The 25884-nt window shown below is 47.4% G+C and overlaps 1 protein-coding gene across 1 annotated transcript in view; it reads left to right on the plus strand.

Annotated features, from left to right (window-relative positions):
- PAPPA (pappalysin 1) overlaps positions 1-25884 on the plus strand; it is a 184554-nt gene that overhangs the window by 143063 nt on the left and 15607 nt on the right. Inside the window, exons 15-21 of the mRNA XM_056352475.1 lie at positions 2599-2782; positions 5420-5630; positions 6224-6395; positions 9744-9891; positions 12558-12667; positions 19333-19404; positions 23265-23363. Of these exons, the coding sequence (XP_056208450.1) occupies positions 2599-2782; positions 5420-5630; positions 6224-6395; positions 9744-9891; positions 12558-12667; positions 19333-19404; positions 23265-23363 (996 nt within the window). The remainder of the gene's footprint in view (positions 1-2598; positions 2783-5419; positions 5631-6223; positions 6396-9743; positions 9892-12557; positions 12668-19332; positions 19405-23264; positions 23364-25884) is intronic.

The raw sequence follows: 25884 nt of genomic DNA on the forward strand, positions 1-25884 counted from the left end.
GTTGGGAAAGACCATGGGGAAAACCCTAGGGGATGAAAACATGGAGAGACTCTTTCTTTTTTTATTTTTTTTTATCCCCCCCCCCCCCCCCCCTCAAGGTCTAGAACAGGGGCAGAAATAAAGTGCAGTGGAGGTAGAGCTGTGATGAGGGATCCCTTCCTGGGAAAGATGACCCCAGGCACACTGCATTTCCAGCTGGCTGTAGTGTCCTGCAGCTTTCTGCTAGCAAAGACCACGGCTGCAGCTGAAATACTCTCACAAGTGTTGGGCTGGGCAAAACGTTCTTGCCCATTTTCTGTAAGGTGCCGTCATGCACAGATATTGCTTCTCTTTAAAACTGCGTGTTACATTCTGGATTCTGAATTTGCACTGTTTATTTGGTGTACATCAGAGGTAGATCTGATGTACAACCCTGTCATTAGAGAAACTCCCTTGCGCACCATGCTGTGTCTCAGCAGTCACTATCAGCAAGCAGGAGCAATCATTTATTCCTAAACTAGATCACACCACCATTAACAACTGAATTCTTGGAGGTGAATCTTCTATCACTGATAGATTTTCCCTGTGCTCAGCATGGATCCAACATCCAACAAGACACAGTGCAAGACCCATGTCTTTTCCATAACGTTTGGATAGCCCCTGACATCAATAGCTTGGTTTTATGTTTTAAGCTCCTGCTGTTCGAGGTGCCCAGCAGCCATGGTGCTGGAGTGTTATTTGATGATAGCATCAGTTAAGGGAAATCGAGGCTTTGCTGAATGCTGGAGCAGCCCAGTCCAGAGTGCAAATGTGGTGGTGATGCTGCTGTATGTATGTGTTATAAAGACATGGAAATATGCCGTATCATCCCTTCTCCTGTGGCCATCACACTGTAACTTCCTGGAAGCACATGCATCTTCAAGTCATCAACTGTCTACAGTATAGATACACCTTTTAATGGTGCAGATATTCTGTTAAGCCACAAAGGCAGAATAAATGGCCACTGGGGAGCAAAATGATTGAGAATGAGAACAGAGTGTCACTTCACCTGAGAGCTCCAAGAATCCCAGAATGTGCTACTCTGAATTTGTAGAAAAGACTTTTTTTTTTTTTTCCATCAGCAGTGCTCCCTGTTTAAACAAACTCCATGGTCTAGAAAAGGGGTTTTGTGCCCACTTGGGAAGTGTCCAGTTTCTCAGCTCTGGGACTGCTTTTACCATTCTGAACGCAACCATATATCAAAGGGAGACAGGTCTGAACTTCTGTTGAAACCATTAGGGTGTTTTTGCAAAAAGGGAATCCAGGTCCCTTTGATGTGTGCTAGAAAAATTCCCCTTCCCTTTATAAAACCAGATCAATGGTCAGCAGTGCAAATCTCCTGTGAGTGTACCAGCCCTGAATAAAATATTCCCTGGAGGCAGAGGAGTGCTGCTGTATGGCTTGGTCAGATTCCTCGCCGCTATCTTCCCCTTCTCGTGTTTGGGTTTCTCACATTTCTTTTTCTTCTGTCCCTCTCTTTATTCTTTATTCTGGTATGGAGGGAAGACTCCTACTTTCAGATTCTTCACTTCCAGTTTGTAATATTTTTCCCTTTTTCATTAGAAAGTGGACATGTTGTTTATTCTGTTCTTTTTTGCCAACATCTGTTTGTCCTTCAGTGACCCAGTGAATTCTTCACCTTAGCTATGGATGGGCGGCTCCATTACCTAACCCCCCCCCCCCCTTATTTTTTTTTTCCCCCTTTCCCTGGCACTTCAGGACTTGAATCTGCTCCATTGCTTGGACTGTTCCTCAAACCCATGGAAGTGTAGCTTCTGTGTGGCTATGATGGTAGAGTGACTTTAGGGAAGTCAGACTGCATTTGACCTCTCAAGTGCCAGGTGAACGTACAGGGGGGACATGCTTGGCTCTGTCCATTGCAGACTCCTCCAGCAAAAAGTCTGTCCTCAGGCGTGCATGTCCCCAGCACCAGGACAGTGGGGCCCTGATTTCATTTGTAACCTTGGGGCACTGTGATGGTAAAGCCATTACAGCAGCTTTCCGTGTCTGAAGACAATGCTGACATGGCCCGGGCTACCTCCCGTGGTACCCCAGCCCTACGGGGACTGACACCTTGGGAGAGCCTCGGGTGGGAGTCCCAGATGGGTTCAGGTCAGGCTGGCTTTTCTTTCAGACCCAAGGGTGAGTCCCACTGCTCAGCAGTGCATGGGCGTCCCCTTGGAGTGGCTGTGTCACAGAAAGGTGGCAGGATGGGGGACAGCTGGCAGCTCCCACAGCTCAGATTGCAGGCTCCTTTCTGATGGCAGGGCAGGGCAGTGGGCTTCCCGGTGGGCTCAGGGCGATGCAGGCAGGAGTCAGGTTGTTGGTAGTGCTCCACTCTTCACATTGAAGCACTTTGGTGTCTCACCCCAGAGGTGACAGAAATAGACGCTGGTTCTCTGACACTGTTTCTTGTGGGGCCTTGGTGGCTTTAGGAGCTGCTGTCCAAATGATGATGGTAGTGGTCAGGCCCAGTTTTGCTTAACTTGTGAGCCAAAATAAGGGCTGTTGTTGGGCTTGAAATGATGTTGATCTCTCCCTTGCCGGCTGTGGTGACTGTAGGCATGTATCTTTTTCCAGATGGAGGCCAGCATCACCATGACTTGCATGGATGGGAAGTGGAACAAGCAGGTGACCTGCGAGCCCGTGGACTGTGGCATCCCAGACCAGTACCATGTCTACCCTGCCACCTTCAACTGCAGTGAGGGGACCACCTTTGGCAAGAAATGCTCCTTCACGTGCCGCCCGCCCGCTCTTCTGAAAGGTATCAGAGGGTGTGCAGTGACCTGGGGATAGCTGCATGGCTAACACAGACTGCTCCTAGGAATATATGTTACTGGCGCTGGTTTTTAGAATTATTCATGATATTTTAAGTATGAAGAATTATGAGACTCTATGGGAAAGTTTATTTATATTAGAAGTTAAGTTCCTTTGCATCTGTCTATTACCTTCCTTTGACCTTTCCTTGATCACGGCCAACCAGGCAGTAACGACAGTGAATATTGCTTCCATGCAAACAAAACATGGAAAAGTCATGGGGATAAATCAAATTGAACTCTCTCATCTTCTTTCCCATGCCTTTTCTGTTTTCTGTGTCTCCCTTCTATGCCTTCTCCCTGTACTTGGAAAGGCAGAAGATGGAAATGTCCCGTGTCCCAGTGGCACAGTCCCCCATCACTGTTTTTCCTAATCCACCCATAACCTCTCCCCTTTTCCACACTCGTCTTGCTCTATCTCTGACCTTTCTCTCCTCTTCTTGTTTGGGACACTCTACTTTTTTTTTTTTTTTTTCTTAAAAATAACACATTCTGCTGCCTTTTTTCCTTTTCTCCCCCATGTTCTTCCCTGCTGCTTTTCTGCTAGTATCCCCATCATCTTAGCACCATCAACTCCTCTGCTTGCTGGCATATTACCCTTTTTGATCTGGTCCTCAGGAAACAAAAAAAGATATCATTGCTAATTTGAAGGAACATTAGAGCCAAATTAACTTGTCATCTTGCAAGTGGACAACTGCTGTTGTCAACTCAAGTACAAATGCTGTATAAGCTTTTTCTGTACACACGGTATCACCTTTTCTGCTAGGATTCAGTGCAGACCCCAGAAAAGGCTTGGGAAGTATTCTTCATTTTAGTGAAAGGATATGTTGATTTCTTTTATAACCAAATTTATAACTCCAATTTAGGAGGATAACTGCAAGCAGCAAACACACAGTGGAAGTTAAGACTTTAAGTTAAGACTCAAAAGGAAGGTTTTATCAAAGAACTCCCTATTTTTCTTCATATACTCAGAGGGTCATCTTCAACACGAGATGTTTTTTCATTGAAAGTGCCTGGAATTTTTTTGAGGGGGCGATGAAAATAGCGGTGCTCATTATTAGGACCAACAAGAGCTTCAGCTGATGACTCCGGCAGGGGCAGCTGGAGGGATGATAACCATCCCCCGCGGCGGGGGGGCAGCTGTGGTGCAGTATCACTTCACTTTTGCCCAGAAACTCTGTGAGCTGTGAGGTAAAGGCACCATTTGGTGTACAGCCACTGGTGATGACTAATAGATGTTGCCACTAAGCTTCTGGAGAGCAGCGTTCGAATGACTCATGCCTAATTCAATCACTGACGTCATGACAGCCACTGTTGGTCATGTCACAGCTTATCACTTTGCAGTGGCAAGTATGATATCACCGCGGCTGGTGTGCAGGGCTGTGGGTGAGTCAGAGCAGAGGAACAGGCTGGGGCACTGGAGCAGAGCTCCCCTCCCACTGCAATCCCACTGCAATCCCACTGCAATCCCTCTTGCAACCATCTGCAGCCGGCGAGGGGAGAGAAAGCCGAAAGCCGGGGCTGATTTACTGCAGCTTCTCTTATCTGTGCGGGTAGGGCAGGAGGGCTTTTCCACATACCTTCCTGAGCCCTCCAGAGCCTTTTGTTTTCTTCTTCTTTGAATTCCAGCCTCATGTCCCAGCTCTCTTCCTTCCCCCTCAGAGAGATGCCATTGCTTTGGGGTTAGGAGTTTGTCAGTATTATTTCGGATAACGCCGAAGTTGGCTTAGCGTTGAAAATATGCCTTGTGGGTTGAGAAGAGTTCCTGCAGCAATGCTCGGGGATTTCAATCGAGTATTAGGGATTTTTGAAGGGTTAGTGGCTCATAGCTGTGCTTTGTTTCTTAGGAAAAGCTTATGCCTTTTCAACATACAGTATAAAATAACAAAGAATGTAAAATACACTGAGACTAGGCTACTTTTAGCTTAACCTTCTGAAGTCAAGTAGGTCATAGCAGAGGCAAATAGATCTATTGTACCTTTTACCTTTGAGGTGCTGGCCAAGAAAGCTTCCTAAGGAAAATGAGTCTCTAATGAGTGTTATGAATCGTATTTATCACAGTAGTCCCCAAGGACTGAGAGTCCCCAGCTGAGAATGGCTCCTCATTGTGTTGGAGTAGTGAGTCTAAAACTAACAGATGCTGCTCCGAAAGGCTCAAAATTGAAATAAAAAGGACAAATTCAGGGAAGAGATATAACACAGAAGCAGAATGAAGAATGTAATGGCAACAAACCCTCTGTTAATGCCATGACTTTGGAGACGAGAGGGTGATGTATGAAGCAAGCTTCCTTTCAGAGAAGAACAAAATAAGGAAGAGAAATACAAAAGATTGCAAAGCCAGTGTGGTTTCCCCTATGCTACAGCATTTCCTGAAATAAGCACTGTCTGCCTGTCACCTGAAAACAGAGTTCTTAATGATTTAATGGCATCATCTAGAAAGAGAAAATGCATAGGACATACACAGCTGAATTTGTCAAACCAACCGAGGTGGCTTTTGATATATTATGCGTGTAACTATATTTTGAAAAAAAAAATAAAAAATAGTGCTGCTGAATGTTGTTGACTTTGCTCACTGTTCTTCTCAGGAAACAACAGCAACTTGACCTGCATGGAGGATGGGCTGTGGTCCTTTCCGGAGGCCCTGTGTGAGCTGATGTGTCGAGCACCCTCCATCGTCCCTAATGCAGATCTCCAGACTACTCGTTGCCGAGAAGATAAGCACAAAGTGGGCTCGTTTTGCAAGTACAAGTGCAAACCAGGTTACCATGTCCCTGGATCCTCCAGAAAAGCAAGAAAGTACGTGAAAGAGTAAAGCCATGTAGTCAGCATGATTCAGAGAGCCACGAGTTAAATGATTCTGGGAGAGGGATGGGCTGTTTAGAATATCAGGAATATCACTGAACAATTTCTTCACACAGATAGTTGTGCAGTTTCAAGGGGATTTAGGCACCTAGTTCACTTACGCTTCTTTGCAAATCCTAACCAGTGCTCAGAAAACAGACCTTACCTTAGAAATACCCCTTTGATATGCAGCCTGGGGAGTCCCCTTTGAAACTCTGTGGGAAAGGGTTAGTGCTATCATATACTCCTGACTCTGCACAAACCCACTTCAGACCAACCACAGCGCAAAAATCTGGGAAGCAGAGTTTTTGAGAGATGTGTCCAAGGCCAAAAGAGGAGTTTAGGCTGGGCAACTCAATGTTGGCTTTGCAAATAATCATTATTTTTGCTCAGAGACTTCATGACGCAGATTCACAACTTGATCCCTAACTGCTAAAAGCTCAAGCACACCCATCCCCTTCAACCTGCTAGCAGAGCTCAGAGGCTTTAAAGGCTCTTAGCTGACTCAGCCACTCAATAAATGGTCTTTTTTTTTTCTGCACAAAAAGGCGAGCCTTTAAGATCCAGTGCACGCAAGACGGCACGTGGCTGCCAGGCGCTTGCGTGCCTGTTACCTGCGACCCTCCGCCTTCCAAGTTTCACGGGCTCTACCAGTGCTCAAACGGCTTCCAGTTCAACAGTGAGTGCCGGATCAAGTGTGAAGATGATGACAATCAGTCGGTGAGTCTCTCTTATCTAAATTATCTCAGCCCACACAATCATGCGTTTAGCATATGTTCCCTAAGGACCCTGATTTTAGAGGGGCCAAGTACCTTTGAGCTCTTCTGAGACCAGAGGCACAGAAATGGAGACGGGAAATACATAATTAGAGGGGGAGTGCTGCAAAGAGCCTGGAAATATTATTTTTATGATAGTAGTAATGCTGTTAACTATTACCTGTGGCCGTGACTGACTTACTGTTTCTGGACAGTAAGTGGCTGAAAAAATTGCCTCATTGGCTCTATGATGTACCTAGAAAATACCAAGTAATGAATGAAAGTAAATAGGATATGAGTTACCCTCACCCTGGTTGTTCATTCTGGTTTACCTTGCTTTCCTCTCCAATTCTTTTTCTCATTATCATTATGTCTATGTGTGCCATATGATAATTGAACTTTATAGGGATTGCCACTATTCAGGTGAACTGTCTCTAAACTGTCATGTTTCTCTGGCAGTGAAGTTGTCATTTGGCATCAGGGGTCAGATCCTCATCTGGCATAAATCAGCATGTTGCCTTTGACTTCCTAGGAGCTTTGTTCACTGACACGAGAAGGTCTGGCCTTTAATATCACGTTTGAAATGCTTAGTATTCCTCGCCAGAGGTAATTATAGTTTGTGAGATCAGTGACTTCTCCCAGAAGTGCTGCTGCTGCTTAGTACACTTGGGAAGAGAAAGTGGGAGTTGTAGAAGCTGCTGCTACCACACGCACTGCAGAGAGCAGGGAGTGCCATGTCAAAGGCCTTTAACTTAATTCCACGTTCTGAGGACACATTAAAAAGAGACCAACCCTGCCCTAGGACCAGTGATCGGAAAGGCACCTCTGATACCTGCTCCAGATGTTAAAAGCCCGTTGCTGCTCCTATTCCCTGCCAGGCTGGCCTGTCTCTTCACGGGGAAAACAGGCAGAGCCCTGGGGTTTTGCATCAAGGCACCTGGAAAAGTTTGACTTGTATAGCTTACATGAGGTTTTGAGCCTTGTGAAATGAGAGGTTGCGCATGTGGGTGCAGTTGGAGTGGGAGCTCTGGGATATGCCGTCAGTGGCTTTGTGCATCTACCACCAGCTCAGAATGGTCAGTGTGGCTGAAGACATGTCCTACTGCTGCCAGCGCAGGGAAACCAGGGCCACTGGGGTTATGAAAATGGTGTAACGGGCTTGTGTTTTGCTTTTAAATGAGCTGGATGTGAAGAGGAGCAAGCAGTGGAGTCAGGGTTACAGCAATAATGAAGTGAGCTCTGGAAAATGAGAGATACGGCTATGTCTCTGTTCACTGTAAGGAAAAGTGTAGTGACTGTTCAGCTGCGAAAGCACCTTGAGCAAAGGACATCTTGAGAAAGGGATTTGCAGAGAAAGGTATTTCCAGATATCCCAGAAAATAGACTACAGAAAAAGAGGGAGGACTCCTGGCACAAGCCAGAACCACTTGAGAGGTGTTAATTATTTAAGGATTAAACCCCACTAAGTCTCTCTCAGCTATATAAGGTGATAATGCACGTTGCATCCAAGCAAGAAACCCAGCAGGGATTTTCACAAGAGATTTTGCAGGTCAGGGAATGATGGACAGTATGTTACTATAGCAATGGATATCCTGGGATCTCTGAGTATGTTGCAGAAACTATACAATAGGACCCTCAAGCACAGCCAGCTCCAGGAACATAAATCAGGTTTCATGGCTCACCTTTAAAAAACATGCTTGAACCCTGGCATGCAAATTGCACTGGAAGTGCACCACGCTTGCTAAAACAGCAAATTGTGTTCAATTATCACTTAGTGATTTCTTCCTGAATTTGTCACCATGCTGAAAGATCATTACTCAGCTGTACATATGGCATCTCTTAATCACCAGGAACATAATGGTCATTTAAGCAGGTACCTCCCCTAGCACACAGAGCAAGGGTCTTCCATTTCTGAATATTGTGCACAAATCATATGAACAGTCAGATCTAAATTAATCAGTCTCTGCCAAACTGGCCCTTAGGTGAGAGTCACCAAGCTGGATCACACCCTGAGTCCATCTGGTCCATTATCTTTTCATATGATTTTCTTATTACTTCTGGCAATGGCCAGATGTCTAGAGAAGGGGAAGCAGGTCCCATGCAGTAGTCTGCCAATAAGACCACTTTGCATCTCACTAAATGTTGTGTTCATCAGCAACGCTGAGCAGAAAAGGCATTAGGACGTTAAGGACAAGACTGACACCAAAGGCTGCTGAGTCTTCCATGCCGGTACCAGGGGCCTGCGCAGATCCATGTGGGTTGTGGGGAAGAGCTCCTAAGAAAAGTTCAGCAGCCCTGCTGGGATTCCAGCATGGACAGCACACTAAAGGGCCCCCGAAGATACCCACCACAATCTCCAAGAGCAGGGTGGGCTGATTGCAGGAAACATGCTTGGCACATCAAACGGGCGAGGAGAAGCAGAGATCCTTCATGGTTCTCCCACCCAGCAAGGACCCCACGGGAGGTTTGGAGCCCAGCCACACCAGACGTCCTCCTGTTGAATGTCCCACATTACCCCATGGCAGTTAGGCTCACAGATCCTGCAGAACAGCTTGCGCAGAAATCCCCAATGCCACAAGGGTAGATCTGACAAAAGATTGCCTGTGCACTCCTTTGTTGTTTCTAAAGAGCATGATATTTCCCCTTGGACTTCGGTATTCATTCTTCAGTATCATACAGAGAATGTTTTCTATAAGAGAAATGTCATATTCTATTCCTTGCCCATTCCCACACCAGAGGATTTTTTTTTCTCCTTTCCACCTGCCTCTGCATGGCTGTCTCAGCCCCTTCGCTTGCTGTCATTCAAGGCAGCCAAGCTCTAAAGAGCACGTTCTGCCCTGCTAAGCATCCCTGCTTGTGTCCCGCTTTCCTTCCTCCTTCAGATGGCCATTGGGGATTCTTTCTGTTTTGAGACAAAGATGGTGCAACTAGTTAGAAAATGGGCAGAGGGGAAAGGTTGTCTGCATTCAACGTAATGTCTCAACAACAGCAAAGAAGGCAAATGGGGAGAATGCACCTTTATCACACCTGGAGTGGGTCTATATTAAGGCAGAGACCTGCAAGGGCCTTGTAAAGACATTGCGTTGCACAGAAGGGGCATGTATGTGTGTTTGTATGCAATGCAGGGTTTTTTTATTATTATTCTTTGGAAGAAAACTCCTCCTTGACCCCAGGGCTGGCAGTCCCAACCTGGGGCTCTTCCAGCTCCAGCAGAACTTTGCTCCCAGCTCAGCTCTGCCCACTTCTCACTTCTCACCTTGGCCTTGCTGCTGGTTTTGTGACCATTCTCCTTATCTCCTTCTCTCATTCCCAGGGCCGTGGAAGCAACGTGATTCACTGCCGGAAGGATGGCACCTGGAGCGGCTCCTTTCATCTCTGCAGAGAAATGCAGGGCCAGTGCACACTGCCCACACAGCTCAACAGCCACCTGAAGCTGCAGTGTGCCGGCGGCTATGGCATAGGTCTGTGAGCACCAGTCCGGGTGCAGCTCAGAGGGGAGCAGCAAGACGGGAGGTGGGGATGAGGGTGGGAAAGAGAAGGGAGGAAGGAAGGAGCCTGCAGTCCTTGAAGTCACCTTCTCCTGTGGACCTCTTTGCCTGAGTGGGAGGCTGCTGCAGGAGGCTTTTCGGGGAACTGCTTTTAAGAAACATGAACCTTTGAGAGGCCAGGCATCATATAACATGCTCTGATTGCCTGCTCCTTGCAGCGCTTCCAGTTTCATCATGTCCCTTCTTGGCCAGCTGGTTTTAATGGGCAGCCAGCACACCAGACTACACCAGAGACACATCCAGTCCTCAAAACGCAGGGAGAGATTGTACCTGCGTTTGCTCTTACACCTTTGCAAGGTCCCCCTCCTTCAACCACACGCACACACGCACAGCCCAGAGGCTGAAAGTCAGGAAGCCGGCAGGGAAGCACAGCGCCAGGATAATGCAGGTCTCTCTAGAAAGAATATGAGATCAGCTGAGTTTCCCCTTTGGTATGATGGTTGTTTAGGAGCTGTTGTAACGGTATGGTTTTCCCCCTGGTCATTCCGCCAGGGGTGATGACTTCCTGTGCTCGGCCCCGCTTTGTATCACCCAGGCAGAGGGAGGGACAGACTGCACACTGAATTCTACACACTGTGTTGTATTTTCAGCCCCTGTTTTTGAGGTCTCCCTGCTCTAAGGGCTGCAACGGGAGCTGCACTGGCTGCAACCCTCACAGACCCACGAGGCCCCTTCCTGCAGCTCCAGCCCCTGCCAGCCCCCTCCTCCCTCCCCCTGTCCCTTTGAACTTGGAGACATTTCCTCGTTGCACGGCTCCCTCATTATATCGCAGCCATGCAAGGGACCACAAGCCTCCTTGTGTTCCCTCCCTGGGGAGGTGAACACAACCTGGATGAGATCACCACTCTGTAATGATGCCAATTACAGATCATATATCAAAACAAATCCGACCCACTCCTTTCCGTAAGTGTAAATAGCGTGGCAGAGCGCGGGAGAGCGAGTGGCGAGCAGACTGTGGCGACTCAATGTGGCGAGGCATTTTACCCTTGAGACAAGGTTACCTCCTGGGGCCGGCCAGGTTTTTGCAAGGAAAGAAGTACCGATTCCTGGTTTGGAGGGGAGCATCTCAGTACCGGAAGCAGGAGGGTCTGCAGCTGCCCACGCAGGGGACGCCTGCCAACCCTTAGTGCTTTCCCAGCCCTGCTGGGGCAGCTGTCAGCAGGTACCAATCCCAGATGCAAGATCTAGTGGGTTTGATCCTGGGATGGGACCACACAGCCATCAAGGAGGTGAACAATTAATGGGCTGGATCCTGCTTGGGAGCGTGGTTGTCACTGGAGAGAGAGGAATAGCTCGGTGAGGGCACAGCGGCCGTTGGCTTTTATCCTCAGCAGATGGAGACATACCACACACTTTGTTAGGCTCACCCAGCACCGCCTTTTGGGATCAGATTGTTGGGGTTTTCTTCTCTTCTTTGTGTTTTTGGAAGACTGATCGATGTCCTTCCAAGAAGGTGCTCCTCCCCTGCCACCCAGTTGCAATGGGGCTGGTGTCAGTGGGCCTAATCCAGTAGGTCCCTGGAGCCACTGCCACGTGTGCTGGGAAAGCAAAACAAACCCCAAGTTCTCCCCATCCTGCTGGCTCAACGTCCCAGGTCTGCTCTGCTCCTGCTGCCTCCTCCATGTGGGAGTACATGAGAAGGCAGAAGCAGGTGGGGAAAATAATAGCATCCAGTTGTGGTCACTATGAATCCCACACACCTTCGGTAATTCCTCAGACACCTAATCTGCCCTTCCAGGCTGAGGTGTGTGTTGAGCCAAAGGTTCAGCTCTCCAAACCAGTGCAGAGATTAATTCCTCCCCCAGCGCTGATTGGAGTGCAGAAATCCTAATGACATGTTTGCAGCAGCTGTGCCATTCAAGACTGATTTTCCAGGGGGGAAATGGTAATGGTCCAACGCACTAGGGCTTACGGTTGTGTCACCACAGGGCTCTGGGATATTGCTGCAGAGTATCGCAGCATGTTTTAATAAAGAAAGGACAGGATTCCCACTGGGCATGACAGTTAATCAGAGAAAAAGCAGGTTTATGTGTGAACAAAGCCATCATTACCTTTCTGCATACTTCTTATTGACTGTGGGACTTAGGTGATAGCTTGTCTGCAATATCATTAGGCTTGGTCACCCTCTGAAAGATTATTATTGAAGTTCTGTAAATGTGACAGATCAAACGGTAGGTTTTTGTCATGTCATAGGTGAGATGAGTTTGACAGCCTCTGCTTAATCAGTCCCATTGCTTGAAAGAGCAGTTGAAATAGGAAAACCTTCGCGTTTTCTTGATGATCTGAAAGCACAGAATCTGACCCCCTTCTTGGAGTTAATAGCCAGAGAAATACCTAGATATGCAGCTTATACAAAAAGACCCTGGAATATCTGCCACCCCCACGATCTCCTGCTGAGATGCAGGGTTGTACTCAGCATTTCATGTGTGTCTAGAAGATATGTGATAGTTATGGTTGACTGCTAATTGCAATTTAGGAAAAATGAGCCCTAATCCTGTCCTTCAGCTGGAAGGATGCTGAAAGGGTCAGAAGCTGCTTGCTTTATCCTTTAGCTTTATCCTCTCCCATGTTTTGTGCAGGCACGGAGTGTACCACCTCATGTCTGGATCACAGTCACGAGCCCATCCTCCTGCGTGTGAACGAGACTGTGCAAGACATCCAGCACTGGATGAACCCTCAAAGAGTGAAGGTCAGTGCCTGCCAGTTTCCCTCACTATATCCTGCTGCATGTTCAAGTGCGGTGAGTGAACAGCGCTGCCTGTGGTTCATGCAGGGAGGGGAATACACGGAGAATTCTGCCTTTTCAAAAAGAATGCCTGATGTTTGTTGTGTCTTTGCGTATTGTTCTGGTAATGCGGTGGCTTCCTCTCCAAGTTGCTTTCTCTCTGTGATTTCCCAGTGAAAGTCGGTTCAAGGTAAAGGTCCCAAATCGGTGCGCTCAGATCCACCCAGCACCTACAGTGGGTGTGATCTGGAAACAGGATTCACTACACAGGAAGGTGTGATGGACAGTGAGAGAAAGGGCACTGGCCAGGTTTTATTTTCTTCCTCCTGTTCAGTACTTTGCATTCTTTGGTGGCAGGGCTGGATTTTTCGGCACTGCTTTGGGATGACAAAAGCAGCTGATACAGAGGGTATTTCATTTCCCAAACCAGCAGAGCTGGCTGAGTCCTCCCCCCTCCCCTTCGCCCGCATGCAAGAGATGCCTGCTCAGCACAGCCCCTTCCAGAGGTCACCACTTCTTCCTCCTGCTGCTGCAAACACGCAGGCAGCATTAACTGCTCCTGGTGCTCTGTCCTGTGTGTCCTCCAACACCTGCCGGCATCTGTCTGCCCCGATGGGCACATGCACACCCATGCACAGCGCCCGGCACACATGCTCAGCCCTGCACATGCAGGCCACTTGCAGCAAAGAGCTGCTTGGTTTCATGCCTACACTTGGATACCAGCGGGACACGCTCATCTACCCCATTCTGAAAACCCTCGCGTCATCTACACAAATGTGCCCTCTTGCCTAGAAATGCGTGTAACCAGGTGCTTGTGCCTACGCAGTATTTCTGCAGGTGCAGATGTTTATCTGGACATGCTTAAGTGCATGTCGGAAGACGCTGGCACATCACGTGTCACCAGGGTGCAGGTTGCTGGTGGTGCTTGAGCAAACACTGTCAGCTTTTACATACTTGGCCCTGGCTTTGCAGCAGTCTGTTTTACACACTTGAACTCCATTTAGAAGGAGAACAAGCAGCCAGCATGTCCTGAGCAGCTTTGACAGTCTATTTGCTTCTCTACATGCCTAAATATGTACTCAAGGTTTGGGATTTTTGAAATCTAGCCTTGGCTGTGGATAGAGAGCCACTCCAAAAATCTCCACCACTTTGTACTTCCCTACTTCACACAGAGCAATAGAATAAATCCTGGAAAGGGGTGGGGAACCTAAATCCAGAGATTACAACAAGCTTGCAGTGTCCTTCCCAGCTTCCCATGTACTCCAGACACCGAGATTATATTACTGCTAAGCCTAGGCTTTGCCAAGTTTCTGGCATGGAACATAAAGAAAACCCCTATCTCTGTATTAGGGGCAATTTCTCACTGGCCCTTTCCCGAGTGCTAGACTTTAAAGTGGTTTTGTAATTCATGGTGAAATAAAGTGACAGCTTCCCTCCCGTTCTCTGCTGTGCTCCTTCGTTTATTGATGCGGGTACGCAGAGGGAGCTGTAACGAGTTTTATACCTGCAGGTCTCTGGAGGGCTCATTAGGCAGCAGGGAAAACATATAGTAGTAAAGGGATGAGGGGAGCGAAGGGTGGAGGAGAAATCATGTTTCCAAAAGTACTGTGGTAAATCGGACCTTTTTTGCCCTCATGGTGAGGATCTTGCAAGAGTTTTAGGCTGTGAGCAGATACAAGTTCAACCCCACAAACACTTTCTAATTAGAGGGTGAGATTTGGGCTTGAAAACTTGTGTTGGGCGATGGAGGGGAGCCTTTAGGAGATGAGTGGTGTGATGCTGAAACACGCTGGAGATTTTTTTGGTAGTTACAAAACATCCATTTTATTCAACTCTCCAGATAAAAGGACGTCACCCATGGGGAGTGGTGCCTCGTGGGGTGCCACTGGGGGAAATGCTGCTGCTGGTGGGACTGGGGAGACCCTGGAGAGATGGGGCTGGGATGCCTAAAGGGAAGGTCCCCATGGCAATGTGCTCTGTATCATTAATAATACCTGTCTCTGTTTATGGTCAGTGGCAGCTTGCTGTTGTGCCATACAAGGAACAGGAGCAGCTGGTTGCATTTACGCAGCAAGTCTTTGTGGATCTCAGAAGGACTTGAATGATGCAAAGGAAACAGTTACTTAATTTCAGGCACAAGTAATGTACAAATGAGTGTAGTACGAGCAAATAAAGGCGGGACTGACCTGTGGAGCTTACCTTTGAGAGGACAGGCACAGATAAGACACAGGGAGAGCTGACAAGGAAAAAAAAAAATATATATATATATGTGTGTAGCTGTTCAAGCAATAGCTGTTATGGAAGCAAAGTGGCAAGAAGGAACCATCCCTTCTCTGGGGGTTGTTTAGAGTAGAGCTGTACAAATCACTTGATTTTTCGGTTCACTCAAAGTTCTGTCAAATTAAAAAAAAAAATGTTTTCCCCTAATCAAAGCAACTCTTTTGTTGTTGTGATTTTTGGTGAACCAAAAAAATTGGAGAAAAAAACATGCTGGTTTGATCATAACGTAACATTTCATTTCCAAGGATTTTTTTTAAACTTTTTGTTTAATGCAAATGAAGAACTAGAAATTAAATGTCCTCTCAAAGGAACAACAACAGATATTTAATTTCAAGCAATGTGTAAATATTACTGTGTTTTTCAGAATTGGTTTAGGCTGAGTTGTTTTGTTGGGTCTGAAACAGTTTGCCGAAATCAGTGTAAGTTGGCAGTGTCTTCCAAATTGGTATTTTCAGCGGGGGCGGGGGGAAGGGAAACCAAACTGAAATCTTCTGTGCATCTGCTGTTCTGCAGTGGGCCGTGTTCGGAGCAACCATTGCTGCTCCTCTGATTTCCCACTTACTGTGCGTGCACAACGGGCAGCGAGCTGTTGAAGACACCTATAGATAGAGCTGCCAAGTTCGACTATGCAGGCAGTGGAGAGAAAAAAGTGAAACATCCCAGAAAGACAGCTTGACAGCTCTTTCTCATTGACTGCAGAGAAACAGGACAGACACCTAATTTCTTAGGTTGTCTGAATTTTGGGTTCTTGCCTTTGTGCTGAGCAGGAACAGGCCAAACACTGTGCAAGTGTGTGCATGCCTGGGGTAGCCTTCGAAGGGTTGGTGTGCCCGACTCTGCCTACCAGCGGGGCTGAGTGTGGCTATGCCCCCCCCGCATGCCTGGGACACTGCCCGACTGCTGGCGATGTGCTTTGCCATATGCACCGCAAGCCCTGGGATTTTGGATGTCCAGAAGTCATTAATGGGGATTCTCCTTAAATACTCCTGGCTTCATTTTAGCTTTGCAGCTTCTCTCTTTCCTTCCCCTCTCCCCTTTCTGGGAGTGTTGGGCTCATTTTTCAGACAGGGAAACTGAGTCGCAGAGCGGTGAGATGACTTCTTGTGGTGCAGTAGCTCAGCACCCTGGCAGGCAGGAGTTCCCACCCCATCTGTAGCTACACGAGGAAACAGCCACCAAGCCCAGTGTCTTTCCTCTCTCGGCAGCAGTGGCCAATCCCCTCACCACCACCACATTAAGCCCATGGTTAATTGTTTTGTTCTTTTAGTGCCTGAGGAGTGAGTTAGCTGAGACCAGTAGATGCCAGTCCCTGGGCTTTAGCCCTGGGGGACACTTGACCCGTCGAAGGTGGAGGAGAGCTCTCCACTGGCCTCTCTTGGGGAAACTTAATCCCCTCTGCAGCCTGCAAATGGTTGACATCATTGTGTTAGTTCCACCATGGGAGGGAAGTGCTGTGACCGGAGGCACTAGGTCTTCCCTCACAAGGAGAAAATGACAGCTGGATTTGCTTTCTTGGCTCTTTGTTACCTACTGTGGGAGCGCATCCCAGCTTCCTCTCCGTTCGCAGCAGATGGAGTCACAGCCACCAAACCGCAGATGTGGCTGGATGGCGTTTCTGGGATGGGGACAGGACCAAAGTCAATACACCCAGCTGCACAGCGTGGCCCACACGGGAGGGCAGCTGTGCTGCAGAAGCCAATGCACAAGGGGAGGTGGGACCATGAGGGCAGCATATGTCACCACAGCGGCTTGGAGCACGTGGCAGCACGGGGCAGGGATGGGGCTTGCAGAGGCAGCAGCCGGATGGGCTTTATCTGCCATGCACCGCCTGGCACGTGTTGCATGTAGTCCTTCCATCCACCTCCTACTGCATCCCTTGTTGGCCTTGTGAGTCCACATTCCTTTCTGTGGGCACTGATGCCATCAGACCCTGGTCATGCCTGCAGTAGTGCTGCCTATACCCTTCCTTGCTTGCTTTTTACACATTTGTTTATCTCAGTTGCCCCATGCAGCACCCCATGGCACCTATGTGCGTGTTTGCAGGGATGATGCCCAGCAAACCAAATCATCTCTGATTTCTCAGTCTTCCAGTTCAGTCTCTCCCTCTACCCACATCCCCCCTCCCATCCCATTGCACCACATATACCACAGCAGCAGCCTGAGGGTACAAGCAGGCTGGGTTGTGGGAATCTGGGGCTTGAAAAACCAGCAAGAGGAGCCAGGACCATGGCTGGGGGCCCTTCCCTGAGCACACCCCGCTTCCAGCTCCATGAATGTTAGCAAGATTGAATCCAACTGGAGCACCTCTAATGGTCTCCACTAGCAAAATATCACCCAAGGAGAGGGCAAAGTAACTGGGACTAAGCTGTGGGCAGGTACCACTCCAGAGCAATGGGAATGTCCCACTGACCCAGTGATTAATCTAGCACAAGGTCAGCGGGCTTTCCTACACTATGGAAAGCGACTCAGGGCTGCACTCCCTTTCCCTGGAGGATGTCCAGCCCTGGGGATTGAGGATGACCCTAAGTGAGAGCTCCAACCAGAGTGTTGTCCAAGCAGAGCCTTCACCTTCCATCCATTCCTCTAAGGGAGGGTGCTGGAGTTTTAATACTGGGAGGTCAGGAAAGTAGTCGGCACATCTTCTGCAAGGGATTGCTCTCACTTGGAAACCTCCTTTCTTAGGAGCCTGTTATGGGGCTCTTTGGCTCCTTTTGTAAGCTCCACATGCCATGCTCACACACATTCACTCATATCGAGAGGTTTTGTAAATATTGGTGCTTCTTACCAGGGGAATGTGAGACGCTCTTTGTAAGTGCACTTCTACTCATTGTCTGGCTGGCCTTGGATACAGGAGGCAAATGCCTGGGGTTTTCTGCTTTGCTTTAATCCTTGGGTTCAAATGCTCTTGAACTGCTTCCTTTACTCTCCCCCTTCCAGTCTGTTGACTGGCCTTGTTTATTTTGAAACCTAGAAAAGTTTCCTTTCTTCTTCCTCTGAAGTGCAATAAACAGAAGGGGGTGGGGGGAATTATCTCACCATTTGTGGCAGGCAACAGCCTGGAAATCTCCAGCTGCCTGTCAAGAGCACACTGGGGGAATGTCTGACACTGCAGGGCCCCGGCACCTTGCAGCCTCCCTCCCGGGGATAAACAACGTCCTCCCCCCTCGCCCAGCCGCTCCCCCGCTCACACAGACGGGCCCTGTTGCAAGGCAGGTGGGGCAAGCCGGGCTTGACTAATAGCGGAAAATCCGAGAGCATCGGAAAGATAAACAGCCCAAGTCAGATAGTATAAAAGTCCTTTTTCTAGCACACGCCAGGTAAGCCTCAAATGACAGAAACTGTAAAAACAGGCTGAGGTTCCCCTGCAGATGGATTAAATTAGCCCTCAAATAAACAGGGGAAGGGATGGCTTGTGCGTCAGGTCTTCCCAAATGTTAATCCCTTCCTTCCCCAGGCCTCCATCCAACCCTGACCCCTGTCTTTGGGTGAGTGCCTATGTGTTCATTTCGCCCAGCTGGACATTGTAGTGCTCCATCCATGGGCGATAACCCAAAATGAATATTGTGCCTGATGTCCTGGTGAAGGATGGGAGTCCGAGCTCCTAGACCTCCATGGTATTGAACCACCATCTCCACTGACCGGCCAAACTTTTCATCCACTCCTAAAATCTAAGCTTCCACATGTACAGGTAAACAGTGGCTGCCCTGCGTGTGTCATCGTTGAGTAGGCTGGTCATCATTTTTGCCCAAAACTAAGGCAAAATCTAGAAAATCTATAAACAGAGTTGGTACAGATATTATTGAAAAGCTCATAAAATGCAGCAGATGATGCTGGGTTATAGCAAAGGTATGTAGTGGGAGGTGCTTTTATTTAAGATGGTGCCAAAAATGTATCTGAAAGTCCACCTTTAGCTGTTTGCATCTTCTAGAAGTACAGGTACAACGAGTAGTGAAAGAGAGCAATGCTTTGCAGCACCAAAGAAATCCCTAAATGGATTCCTAAAATGTCTCCCCCCTACCCAAAAGCAAGAGAGTGGACCTGTGCCTTTGCCTTTCCCTGCCACGTTCCCCCACCATGAGTGAAATATTGGACATGACATTTTAGGAGAACCTTAAATATTATTTTAATCTCAAATGTTCTGTTATTGCAAGTGTCAAGTCCAACACTTCTTGTAAATACCTGGAGGACAGCCAGGTCCTGAGAACACAAGAGGTGTTAGGAACTGAACTTCATTGGTTAAGTACAGGAGAGCCATAGGAGCCAGCATGCTGACTTTCTGTACACTGATTTCTTTGTCTTAACCTGTTGGTTTTTGGTTGGTGTTTTTTTTTTTTTTTTCTTTCCTCCAGAGCGTTGTCTGCACGGCGGGACTCAAGTGGTACCCTCACCCTTCCCTGATTCATTGTGTCAAAGGCTGTGAGGTGAGCGCTCGCATTAGCTCCGGTGGTCCGTGCTTGCTCTCCTAAATGTTATGGTAACAGTCACTGCAGTCATGTAGGCTGTAAATGCTGTTTTCCAAGTGGGGCAAACAGACTTTTGCCCTCACGATCCTGTCTACCAGGCTGTGATCACTTGCATCAGTTCTTACACTCAGTGGTGAAGTTGGTGGTTTTCCTAGAGCTGATGGTTGAGTGATACTCACAGGAGTGAAAGATCAAGTAGCTCAACAACATTGGTGGCCCGTCAGCGTTTCTGAGGATCTGGGAATTTCTGGGCAGCTGCAAATACCTTCAGTTGTTTTTCCTTGATTTTGACGTCTTATTAGAGGGCTAATTCTTTCCAAGGCCAGGTAGGTTTTGGGCATTGGAGTGTGCAGGTAAACTCTAAGAAGGCCAGAGGCAGGAATGATACCACCGGGTGAACAGCACAGCTGGACAGTGAGCAAATCACACATCCCTCCACTGTGCACTTCCATCTGAACTAGAAAAAAAATCAGAAAAGTGCAGTGACATTTCAGCTGTGATATTTTTTACAGTCTTGTATATTATTTGAAAACAGCAACTACTTTGAAGGATGTTGTTTCTGCTGGCAACAGTGTTTGAAAAGTCTGAAAAGTCTGAAGATGCTTCCAGTGGTTAAACGGGGCAGGAGATCTCTGGGTCATGGTGCTCATGCAGTTTCCTTCCATGCCTTGAGTATCTTACTCATGTCAAGGAGTCAATCCTTGTGGTACCTCTGTAAGGCTGAGAAGCTTCATGGCCATTTTAAAAATGGGGTAGCTCACAGGCAGAGGGATAGATGGCTGCTTTGGTTACATGGACAGGCGGTGGAAGAGCTGTGTCTCGACCCCACATCTCCTGCACTGGTTGTGCTCTCAGCAACCCAGTCTTACAAGCGCATTGAAGCTATTTGCCTGAAGAGGCAGAACATGGCACAGAAATCCCAAATCTGACACGGAACTCTAGACCACATTGCTGTGCGACATGATTTGTCTTCAAGTAAAAGACAGGTTTCCTTCGCATACAAATGTTGGGCCCAAGAGGGTAATAACTCTTCAACAATGTAATAGTTTCTGTCTAGTTGTTTCCTAAATGAAAAGCATTCTGCTGTCAGTGCTTTGAATGTCATAAGCCATCTCACGCATTGCAGTCATGCAGGCTGGCTAGGTGCCCCTATTCTCCAAAGAGCTAAAATAACATCCAGCAACCATTAAGAAATGCCATTCAGGTGCTGATGCACCATTGGGTATCCATTCTCCTGCTGTTTAAGGATAGTTGTTACTGAGGCAAACTTTGCAATGATGTAATAATTTACCAGAAGCCATTATTACTGACATGCTTTTTCTCAGCATTTTCTTCCCTTCCATCACTGTTAATTGCCAGACCCCTCTGCATCAATAGGAACTTTCTTCTTTTCATCATTCATCCAGCAGTGTCACCGCATCGCAATCTATCATCTTGGAAGGCTTTGCCCAGACAATTGATAATGGCCTGTAGCATCATTTTTAGAGCATGATTCTTCCAGGATCCACGAATGGGCCAGAGCTTGTTCTCTGGCATTAAGGTTTCAGAAGAAATGCCATCTTCACCAAGCCTTTTCACACGACTAGGGAAACGGGGATTAATAAGCAAGTAAGTCAATATTACTGGGCCATTAAGCTGACACAACCCCTCATGTATTACTATCCCTAGAATTAGGGAGGGTTCCCAAAAGAGGGCTGTAAGCAGGGGGTTATTTCACCCCGGGTGAGCGCGGTGGTACCAGCGTGGTGCTGCAATGTGATTTTTTGTCGCTCCCTAGTGGCAGGAACAGAGGTCTCCTAGTCAGCCCCGTACTCCGCCGCAGCTACCGTAGGTGTTTCAGTGGGAAAATAGTCCCTCTGGACTACCTGCATAGTCCTCCAAAAACACAGGAGCACTAAGGTATGCATGAAGGCCTATAGAGACCTCACCCTCCACAGCCAGGCCTCTAAGGTCTCCCAGATGAGGATTTTGGTACCAAAGCAGAACAGATGCTCGTTGTCCCGTTCTTCTCCTCCAAAGGACTGATTTGCCTACTCTGCCAGTGCTAATGAAAGGCAAACTCTCCTACAAGTTTCTTCTACTGATTTTCCAGTATTCATAGGTGTAGGTTACAGGCATAGGCATGAAAATTTAAGTCAAGCCTTTCCTGACCAGCAGACACAGCCAGGCAATACAAGGGAAACGTGGAGAAGGCTACAAGATGTCCTGGGAGGCTGGGCAAAGTTCACGTTTTTGAATATGACCAGGTTGGCATAAAAATACCTCTTCTTCTACTATATAAATCATTTCTTCTTAACTCTTAGCATATTCATTAATCGAATTGGAAGGGAGTTTGCAAGTCAAAGTCTTCGCCTATATGCATAAGTCATTCTCTGTGGAAGTCAGTGGAGCTAAGCCAGTTTACAGGGATAGGCGCCTCACCCTGTAACTCTGATTTCCTTGTCAGCATTTGTGGTATTTGCATGTAGCTAAACGAGTGAACACGATGAGTCAGTCACCTCCTAGTAGTCCTACTGTGGCGTGATATTGCCATCACTGCCTGCCTTTCCTGCACCCTGATAGAAATAGGTAAATTTGCAAAACACCAGCAGTAAAAGCGTGTATTTGCACCACTCCATAGGGTCCATTTCAATACTGATGAGCATGGCCAAGGGTCTGCCTGGGGAGAGCACGTCAAGCTCTTACGGCTGATTCTTCAGGTATCTATCATCAGGGAGACTCTGGTACTGCAATTGCTGCAAAATCCTCCCAGGAAACATCCACAAACCTCCCCACCCTCACTTCAATGATGCTTTCTTGTAAGAAAGTCCCCAGCGTGTTTTTCTCAGTGCAGAACAAATGAATTTTCCAAAGAGCAGATAAAATGGGAATGGCTCCATGAGCCCATGTGTGTAAGAAGTGTTACAGAGATATGATTCTGCTCTCTGCTGAACATCCATTTTTCTGAGCTTTCATTGCTGCCTGGGATTCTCATACTGGGCACGGATCTTTTTTAGCATCAAGCACAGTTTTCACTTCCAAGAAAGAATTCTCTATTTGCTGACCAAGAGGGTTCCAATATGCAATGAAAAAACAGACATCAAGTCTTTTCTTCAGTTTCGTGATTATTATTCAGGTCCTGTGCAGCACATAGACTAGTGACCACATTTTCTTTTTCAAGGTGATTTATGAATTTCACTTAATAGCTTTCCACAACATCCCTCTGAATAATTGCCATTATCCCAGCTCTGAGCTGTGGAGTGGAGGAAGATTATGTGCCATAGCCAAGGTCACGTGCAGTCACTGGTGGTCGGAGAACAAGAGCATGTGGTCCCTGTGCTGAGCTCAGACCACTTCCATTTCTCTTTGTGGTATGTTTTGTGCCCTCATTGCTGACACATGTTGCATAGTTTGGAGAACCGTGGTGGAAAGTACAGCTATTAAAAGCAAGCCAGTTTTGCTGCTATACATAACCTTCTTCTTATCCCACATAGTTTTGGAAGGTTAGCTTAAAATTATCAAAAGGTGCCACAATTTTAGATGCCTTGATGCTGTCTCTGGGACTAGATAAATTAATATTCCTGAAGCATCATCTTATGTGGGATGTGAAAAGCCAACAAGGGCTCATTTCCCTTCCATCTAGTGTCCTTTTTTTTTTTTTTTTTTTTATACCCGCTTTGAAGGGAGAGGGGAATAATTATCTCTTGCTTTTCGGGGCAGCTAGTAATGTTACAAACTATATGGCTGCTTCAAGCCTTCATGTTTTCCTTCCGACATATAGTTACAGGTTGTGTCCATGTCCACGCTCTCAGTCTTTTTTCTGCTTTTTTCTTTTTCAGCCTTTTATGGGGGACAACTACTGTGACTCCATCAACAACCGAGCCTTCTGCAACTATGATGGTGGGGACTGCTGTGCCTCAACAGTCAAGACCAAAAAGGTAGGGATGCCCCTTTCTCTTTTCACTGGGAATTCCTTGCTGAGTGCTCCTTTGCACCTGAATTTTTTTTATTTTTTTATTTGGCTGGAATAAGAAAGGTCCAAGATCTCAGAAAGACCTTCAGTCCAGGCATCAGCTCACCATAGGCACCAAGTTCTTGTGGGTTCATTTTGAAGTTCTCTCCAGGTATACATGTGCATTTCTCATCATAACCCATCTTACACCTGTGCAAGGCAGGTTCTTAAATAAACTGGTCAGAGACATTTATTCATTCTTATTGTAAATAAACTCTGGCTTCTCTATAGGCAAAGGCTGGCTCCCTCCAAAACCCTGGGTCACGTTCATTAGCAAAGCTGCATCTACTGCTCAGGAGACCTTCACCCAGAAACACCGAGAAGGGTATATTTGCCCATCCTGATGCCCACCCTCAATGCTCAAAAGGGAAACTAAAGGTTAGGAGTCATTAGGAAAAGAACAGAGAGAAAAATGAAAGCTTCATTGTAGGTGTGTACTTTGATCTGTGAGTACCTGCATGCGTGTGTCAGTGGGACAGAGACCATAGGCATGGTTAGTGGCAGAGATTTATAAAAACATTATTTAACAGGAGGATGCTTGGGAAAATAAACCCCACTGTTTCTTATCACACAGCAATAAGGGGATGAAATGGTAATTATGTGGAAGCAGGATCCAAACAAATGAACGAGGGTGCTTATTCACACAGTGTCTATTTGAATGATAGGATGCATTGCCACAAAGTGTTTTTAAGAACAAAAATATATTTGAAGTCCAAAAGAGAATAAACGTATCGGTGAAGGTTAGCTCTATCAGTGGCTATTAAACACTGTGATCTGGATGCAATTTGTGCCTCAGGAATATCTAAACCATTGACTGCTTGAGCCTGGGGAAGGATCCCTCCACACATCTCCCTGTTTTATGCTGCTTTAACACCCATTTCTGGCCATGGTTAGGGACAGTGACTGGAGCAATGGTTTGAAGCACTACATTTCATGTGTTTCTAACCTGGATAGATTTTGAACTTGTTTCCCAAAGAAATGAAAGGAAATTTTAGCCTCTGACATGTGAGATTTTTACGTTGTCTTCAAGATTTGAGTGTAGATCTGAATGAAAATCCAGCTATGTTAAGTATTTGATGTATCTCAATAAATAACAACATTTGAGGGAGCTTGGGCTTAGCATATGACATCATCCATATCACCCATCTGAGGAAGAAGGTCCTTTCTACCGCAGCTGAGGTACCAGTCCAGTCCTTTCTAAGACAGTTTTGGCTGGAGGCTCTTTTCCTTGGTTCAGCCAAAGATCTCTTACCAGTACAGCACCGTAGGTTGTCTCTGGCCCATCTGGGAACACTGGCGAAGGGAAGTGGACAGGTCTCGGCAAGCGGAAAGAGTTTATTTCTCCATGGGGGGAAAGGTAGTTTTCCTAAATGTGCTTTTTTTGGGGCAAATTTCCCCCCATATTGCTGTGTTTCTTTGCCAGTGGCTCTGCAAGCCAATGTGCTGGGAGGGAAGCATGGGCAGGTGAGCTTCTGCTCCCCAAAGGTGGAGTAGGGCACGGGGAGCCCCTCCGGGGCTCTCTGCTGAAACAGCCACTGCAGAGACAAGCAGGGTGAGAGGCAGCAGCTTGTCTTCAGTGTCATCTTCAAGAAGAGATTGCCATCTCTGGCTGATTTTCCACCTCCTTGGGAGGAGCAGCCCAGGGGCAAGCACAGCTTGCTCACTGACCTCACAGGCCCACCAGCTGGGAGGGCAGAACTGGAAGTGCCCAGTAGCTCAGCATGGCATTGGTCTTTACAACAGCCTGCCTGGGAAATTCATCTTGCTGCCTCCAGGCTTGAGAGCAGAGGATGAAAAATCCCAAGAGGTGCCAGAGGAGTGGAAGTGAGGTGACTGGGAGGGGACTGACCCAAACCAGCCCCATCAAGACAGGAGCTAAGGGCAAAAAGCATTGCTGGGTTGGGGATGGGAAGGACAAGGGATGTGAGTGCCAAATGGAGGGGGAGAGGGAGAAGATTAAAGTTTGGGAGCAGAATTTATTGCTGGGCAGGGAGTTGAGACAGAGTGGGATCTGCACAGAGTTGTGAGCACTTACCAGCCAGGCGAGTCACGCTCAAAGTATCTGCCGCTTCGCTGCCACCCAGAAATGAAGTGACCACCCAAGAGGGGGAAAGCACTTTGTAGCCCAGTTGGTTACTGGTTTCTGTGCTAAAACTGCCTGATGCAAAGGGCAAGTGGTTCAGAGCCAGGCAGCTGGTCATGAGTCTGATGCACTTCCCCCGTGGAGAGGGAGATTTTATAGCTTTTTGGAAATAAGTCTGCTTCTACCGACTTCTCTGGGAGCTGTATCTTTGTGACTGGGGGAATTCGGTTTGCCCTGCTTTGTACTTTAGAAACACCCATCCTAGAGATCACGTAGTCTGAGGACTGACCTGTGTTGCCCATTGCTTCCTCGGCACACACTCAGCTTCCAAAAAGTTCTCCTCTATCCCAAAACACCAACAACA

This window comes from Falco biarmicus, chromosome 9 (assembly GCF_023638135.1).
Source record: "Falco biarmicus isolate bFalBia1 chromosome 9, bFalBia1.pri, whole genome shotgun sequence".
NCBI lineage: Eukaryota > Metazoa > Chordata > Aves > Falconiformes > Falconidae > Falco > Falco biarmicus.